Source organism: Microcaecilia unicolor, chromosome 10 (assembly GCF_901765095.1).
Source record: "Microcaecilia unicolor chromosome 10, aMicUni1.1, whole genome shotgun sequence".
In the NCBI taxonomy this organism is placed as follows: domain Eukaryota; kingdom Metazoa; phylum Chordata; class Amphibia; order Gymnophiona; family Siphonopidae; genus Microcaecilia; species Microcaecilia unicolor.
The window spans coordinates 166,994,329-167,001,642 of NC_044040.1; the positions used below are offsets into that span (position 1 = coordinate 166,994,329).

General features: G+C 44.5%; 1 protein-coding gene across 1 annotated transcript in view; it reads right to left on the reverse strand.

Annotated features, from left to right (window-relative positions):
• Nucleotides 1–705, reverse strand: part of LOC115478721 (putative serine protease K12H4.7) — a 104,648-nt gene extending 103,943 nt beyond the window's left edge. Inside the window, exon 1 of the mRNA XM_030216277.1 lies at nt 511–705. Coding sequence (XP_030072137.1) covers nt 511–684 — 174 coding nt within the window. The 5' untranslated portion in view covers nt 685–705. The remainder of the gene's footprint in view (nt 1–510) is intronic.
• Between the last annotated feature and the right edge of the window lie 6,609 nt (nt 706–7,314).

The following is a 7,314-nucleotide window of genomic DNA, read 5'->3' on the forward strand; positions in this document are numbered from 1 at the left end:
AACAAATTTAAGAGTTTAATTACTCCTCCCCCTCCCCTGCACTCTTCAGTACCAGGGCAGTATCTCTCTGCATTTTATTTCAAAACTATTCCCTTTGGGCTGGGCTTCCTCTCACCCAGGGACCTTCCAGTCACTCCCCCCCCCCAGTGATTCTCCACAAGGACTTACTCTCTCAGTAATCCCCAATCTAATAGGGGATTACATTATTATTAAAAAAAAATTACAGCTGTTTCTTTGATATTCTTTCCCAGTTTGAAATAGCAATTTTAATAAACAAAACATTTTGTCTCCCTCGGATGCTTTTTTGTGTCTGGTATGATACAGTAAATACAATGCAGGAAAGATGCAGAATACATGATTCCTGCCTCATGATCATAGTACTGATTATTACCACAAAGGAAGGCAAAATAAGAGAAAGATAAATAAAGCAGACTGAGTACAGGAAAGGAAAGAGAATCTGTTTGCACTCCAATACTGCCAGAGCACAAAACCTTCCTTTAGTTTACTTGCCTGCTTCCAAACTCTGCTTTCTGCGCCATTGAAATGATCAAGTTTCTGATCAAACCAGTGCTGTTCCACAGAGGGGAGAAGAGGAGCAGGCTTTCTGTGAAGCCTGGGAGAAAGAAATGCCGATGATAAATACAGCCCTGCACATAGCAGAAACGCAGCCAGCGTAGAAGCCATGCTTACAGAAAGCAGACACTGCTGCTGGAAGTGCGATCAGGTGACTTTTCAGCTGATGAGGAAAAGTATCAGCTGATCAAGGGGCAGCAAAGCTTCAAGGTCTGCAATGGGGTCTGTTGCTGACAGTGTTTTTGTTTTGACACAGGCTGCCTTACTAGAGTGGCTGCCCTTGAGCACTTGTCTTTTCTGTCTATCAGAAAATCCACACTCATGCAGATTAACATGATTTATCCATTTGAAAGTTTTCATTCCATGCTTAGATGCACGTATTTATTGAGACTTGATGCCAAGTTACTGTATAACTTTATAACTTACTTAAAAATCCAAGGCACGAGTGTCAGATTCCCATAGGTATGTGGATTTGTTAGCAAGAATTCAGTTTGTTATACACATTAAAAATTTGTACATGAAATCAATTTAGCCTATAAATTAATGAGCATTAAGTTAACTTTTGCACATTACAAAGCTCTAATGTACGTTAAATGATTTTTAGTAACAAAAACGTTTGAAATACACTGAAAACAATGTCTGAAAATTAGGAATACAATCTAAAATGTCCTGAAAATGAACCAAAAATGTTTACAGTCGCGGTTAGTGGTTTTTATAAGTGCTGATCATTGCCAGCTAAATTAGACATTGATATACAATGTCGGGCCATGTCAGGGCATCAGCATTGAATATCCAGGTCTCAGCAGACTTCTGGCCACTAGAACTTATGTGGGTCCCGGCTGAATATTGGCTGGGTCCTACTCTGCTCATTCTGCCTCGCCTCACCCTATGCTTGGAACAACTTTCCCGAGCCCTTACGCCAAGCCCCCTCCCTGCCCATCTTCAAGTCTTTGCTTAAAGCCCACCTCTTCAATGCTGTGTTCGGCACCTAACTCTTACCTTTCAGGAAATCCAGACTGCCCCAATTTGACTGCCCCTATCAGACTGACTGTTCACGTGTCCTTTAGATTGTAAGCTCTTTGAGCAGGGACTGTCCTTCTATGTTAAATTGTACAGCGCTGCGTAACCCTAGTAGCGCTTTAGAAATGTTAAGTAGTAGTAGTAATACATAAGAGAAATTCAAATTTCTCCCCCTTCAGTCCCCTGACCAAGTCAAATCCCCCTTCCTCCTTCCCTGAACAAAATTTGATCTTCTCTTCCCTCCCTCTCGCTCTGCCAAACAAAGTCCAGCATCCCATCCCGGCCTTCCCACAAAATCACAGCAGGTCCCCCTGGGCCTACTTTTCCAGACTTTGTGGTCTAGTGGTAGTCAGGGCAGGCATGAATCCCACTCACTCCTGCCCCTCACAGCTTCTGATGGAAAATGGCCTCTAACAGAAGGCTTGCAGTAGTACCGCTAGAGGCTGACACTTAGCAGTAGTACTACAAGACTGCCACTAGAGATTGCAGCGGCCATTTTCAATTAGGAACCGAAACAAGTGGAATTTGATCGTAAAGGTAGGCCTAAGGGGGCCTGCTATGACTGAGGGGGAAGGGCCAGAAGGGGGGATTGGACTTGTTCAGGGGAGGGGGTAAAAGAGAAGGTGGATTTGACTTAATTCGGGGGCAGGAGGGAGGGGTATCACTCTTTGTTCAAGTGGATGGGAGGGAAGGGAACGACTTCAGGCTGCAGCCCAACAGTTTGGGTGCCAGGCGATATTCAGTGCCAGCACCTGCATAGCTAACCAGGCAAAGTTACAACTGCTATTTATGCGATCCTACATGCCTGGTTAGCTATGCTGTATACCAGCACTGAATATTGCCAGCACCCACATTACTCCCGGCTCCTCCTCAACTCCGACCCTGGAACACTCTGCTCCTGCCCACTTTTAAAATGGCTGGTTAGTGCTGATATTCAGTGGCACTGACCAGTTAAGTACCGCTGAATATCTGCAGCTTTACTGCTGTGCTTGATTTAAGGGGGCAGGAGCTTCTACTCAACTGCCCATTGAAATTAGAGTGGAGGAGTGGCCTAGTGGTTAGAGCACTGGTCTTGACAGAGATGCCTGGTTCAATCCCACTGCTGCTCCTTGTGATTTTGGGCAAGTCACTTAACCCTCCATTGCCTCAGGTACAAACTTAGGGGGTCTTTTACTAAGGCGCGCTGTCGTTTTTAGCACACGCTAAAAATAGGTGCACGCTAAATGCTAGAGATGCCCATAGGAATACATTGGTGTCTCTAGTATTTAGCATGCGCCTATTTATAGTGTGTGCTAAAAACACCAGCGACCCTTAGTAAAAGACCCCTTAGATTGTGAACCCTCCAGGGATAGGGAAATATCCACTGTACCTGAATGTAATTCACCTTGAGCTATGACTGAAAAAGGTGTGAACAAAATCCAAATAAATAAAACTTTGAATAGTGGGTCCTTTTTGTCTACCCAGTGTTATTAAAATTAATAAAACAGATACAAATTCTCTTAGTTAAATAATATAAAAGTATGGGTAGGCAAATGTTTACAAATGTAAATATATTTTGCCCACATAAAACAGACTTTTGAAAACTGCCCAGCCTTACTGTGGGTAAATAGTAACATACATGGAGGGGCATAATCGAACGCGAACGCCCATCTCCATGGGCGCCTATCTCCGAGGATGGTTACGCGAAGGGGTGGGAGAGACCGTATTTTCAAAAAAGATGGGCGTCCATCTTTTGTTTCGATAATACGGTTGGTGCCAGGCAAATGCATTGGATTTGGGCGGATTTGAGCTGGGCGGTATCGGTTTTCAGCGATAATGGAAACCAAAGGCACCCAGCTCAAAAACGAACAACTCCAAGGCATTTGGTCGTGGGAGGGGCCAGGATTTGTAGTGCACTGGTCCCCCTCACATGCCAGTACACCAACCGGGCACCCTAGGAGGCACTTGTAACAATTTAAAAATAAAATACCTCCCAAGTCCATAGCTCCCTTCCCTTGGGCGCTGAGCCCCCAAAATCCCCCCCCCAAACCCAAAACCCACTCCCCACAACCCTACACCATTACCATAGCACTTATGGCTGAAGGGGGACACCTAGATGTGGGTACAGTGGGTTTTGGCGGTGGTTTGGAGGGCTCCCATTTACCAGCACAAGTGTAACAGGTAGGGGGGAATGGGCCTGGGTCCACCTGGCTGAAGTCCACTGCACCCATTAACAACTACTCCAGGGACCTGCATACTGCTGTGATGGAGTTGGGTATGACATTTGAGGCTGGCATACAGGCTGGAAAAAAAAGTTTTTTAGTTCTTTTTTTTTGGTGGGAGGGGGTTAGTGACCACTGGGGGAGACAGGGGAGGTCATCCCCAATTCCCTCCGGTGGTCATCTGGGCAGTTGGGGCACTTTTGGGGGACTTGTTCGTGAAAAAAAAGGGTCCAGAAAAAGTGACCCAAATTCTCACTTCTGGCGCCCTTCTTTTTTCCATTATCGGCTGAGCGCACCCATCTCTCCTCGGCCGATAAACACGCCCCAGTCCCGCCTTCACCACGCCTCTGACACGCCCCCGTCAACTTTGTCCAGTCCCGTGACAGATTGCAGTTGGAGACGCCCAAAATCGGCTTTCGATTATACCGATTTGGGTGCCCAAGGGAGAAAGGCGCCCATCTCCCGATTTGGGTCGAAATATGGGCGTCTTTCTCTTTTAAAAATAAGCTGGATAGTAACAAAGTAGATGACGGCAGAAAAAGACCTGCACGGTCCATCCAGTCTGCCCAACAAGATAAACTCATATGTGCTACGTTTTGTGTATACCTTTCCTTGATTTGTATCTGCCATTTTCAGGGCACAGACCGTTGAAGTCTTGCCCAGCACTAACCCCGCCTCCCAACCAACAGCCCCACCTCCCACCACCGGCTCTGCCACCCAATCTCGGCTAAGCTTCTGAGGATCCCTTCCTTCTGAACAGGATTCCTTTATGTTTATCCCACGCATGTTTGATGTTTAAATGTGTGCATGGTGAAAAAGTGTACATTCTTTTACCCATGGAAGGAAGAGATGTTCTTGGGGGAGGAGCAAATCAGAGGACCTGCAGAAACAGAAGGTGCAAGTTACCCTGTTTTTTAGACTGCTCACTCATCATGGCTCAAGGCAGTTAACAATAAATGAAGTGGATATTCAGCCTGGGGTGGTGAGCGGATTTTTTGGCTGCCTTATTTCGATACCCTGACTCAGGAGGAGGAATAGAACTGCTGTTTTTCTGATCTGTGGGAACCAATGATGAGAAGTCCAATAAGTGGTGCTTGATATTATGATTATAATCTCACCCTGGATGGTTGAGGCTCACTTTATTTAATAATGTTTTTTTTATTATCTTCAGTATTACCTTATCCCAGTAGGATCGTGGTAAACACAGTTTTTTTAATATGTAGTATACTAGAGTTTTGCCTTCCAATTGTTTTGAATTTTCTTTTGCAAGATTTTGAATATTGACTCCAAACATACGGTATATATGAACACGTCCAATTTTCAGGGAGAGTCTCCATGGAGAGATTCCCTTGGAAAATGAGCTGCTGCTCATGGGTATTTTTAAAGCTCCTGCAAGCTCCATGATGATTTTGAAAATTGCCCCTATAAATTAGTTATTATTGGTATATAAAAATCCCTCCATGTTGTGACTGAATCTTGGTCCTAAATGATATGACTTTTTTTTTTTAATTTGTACCCCGCGCTTTCTCAATGTGGCTTAGGTACTACTTATTTGTACCTGGGGCAATAGAGGGTTAAGTGACTTGCCCAGAGTCACAAGGAGCTGCCTGTGCCTGCAGTGGGAATCAAACCCAGTTCCCCAAGACCAAAGTCCACCACTCTAACCATAACCACTAGGCCACTCCTCCACTCCGCTCCACTTTTCTCTTTAACACTCATCTTTTTTGAGTACGCTGCCTGTTTTGCATATCCAGAATGCTTAGAGACTCTCTTTATGAGTTACAGGTTTTTTTCTTTTATTTGTGGGGTGAGGGGGGTGAGGGAAGGACTTTATTTCTGATTAAAATCTGTATAAGATTTGACTGCAGTTTTGCAGGTTGTAATCAATGTTTGCAGTCATGCATATGATGAAGTAGTATTTAAATCTTAACAGTCTTATCATTCTTTTGTAATCAGGGGCACAAAGCTTATAAACAGTGTTGTCTGATCTTAAGAATTCTTCATGCTTGGGCATCAGTACTGCTTGTCAAATGACTCATTCTAACAGAGCACAAATTACAAAAGGGCCATAATGACTTTTAGACTCAACACTTTTAGCCATAAGGTGGTGCTAGTGTACTGTTATTTTACAGTGTTTATTGCTGGACTCTCAGTTTCATCAAAATCAGAAAGCAATGGAGAGTTCTATCTTGGGGGTTTTATTTAAAAAAAAAAAAAAAGATGAATAATTCATTTTAAATCCCCATAATACCAAGGGTTATACATTCTTGTTGTGAAGTGGTAGGGTTTCTAAATTTCTGATCTGAAGAAGAAGGCTTTCCTTTGAAATATTTATTATATATTTATATATTATATATTTATTGCATTTGTATCCCACATTCCCCCACCTATTTGCAGGCTCAATGTGGCTTACATAGATTCGTTAACATTGTCATATCAGGATATCAGATACAGTTAGTGATGTGTAGCGATCAAGGACGGGAATAGGGAAGAAGGAAGAGAGTGATTAGGGTAGTTAAGGATGGTAGGTTTTCATAATTGAGTGAGTTAGTGAGGTGACGTGGAGGGGAATAATTGAACGGCGCCGGCGAAATAAATGGCTGGAGATGTATTTTGGCAGTGCCGCAAACAGCTGGCCAGACCTGTATTTTCGAAAAAGATGGCCGGCCATCTTTTGTTTCGATAATACGGTTCTGGCCAGCCAAATGCCTTGGATTTGGCCGGGGTTTGAGATGGCCGGCGTCGTTTTTTAGCGATAATGGAAAGTTATGTCGGCCATCTCAAACCCCGGCCAAATTCAAGACATTTGGCCGTGGGAGGAGCCAGCATTTTTAGTGCACTGGCCTCCCTGACATGCCAGGACACCAACCGGGCTCCCTAGGGGTCACTGCGATGGACTTCAGAAAAGCTCCCACATGCATAGCTCCCTTACTTTGGGAGCTGAGCCCCCCAACCCCCCCTCAAAACCCACTACCCACAAATGTACTGCACCCACTAAAACTGCTCCAGGGACCTGCATACAGCCTCTAGGACTTATTGCTGCTGTATAACTTTGGCACACCAGTTCACACCTGAAGACTAATCTCTCTGAAAAAGTCCTTTCTTGAAATATGCACGTTTACTCACAGTTAACTGCAGATCAGAGGTTGTGCCCCACTGGCAAAGAGTTCCCTGGTACTAAGATTAGCAGTAGGTCAGAGCTGGCACAATGGTGTACAATGCTCTCTTTCAGCACCATTCAAGGTAATAACTAAGTTCTCTAACGTGGGTAACACAGGAGAGGGAACTAAAACTGGCTTACAAAAATGGCACTACCGCATGGACTACAACAGGAAACAAAACAGGGCACACTTTGACTCAGTAAGCAGGGGGAAAGCACCAGGGGAGTAGAGCCTACCAACTACCAATACCTACACCCACCACAATGCATTGCTGATGTGACTCTGCAGTGCAAATAACAGAAAAGGTGTCACACTCACCCCAGAGCCACATCACAAGCAGGAAAAGGCTGTCGGAGCAC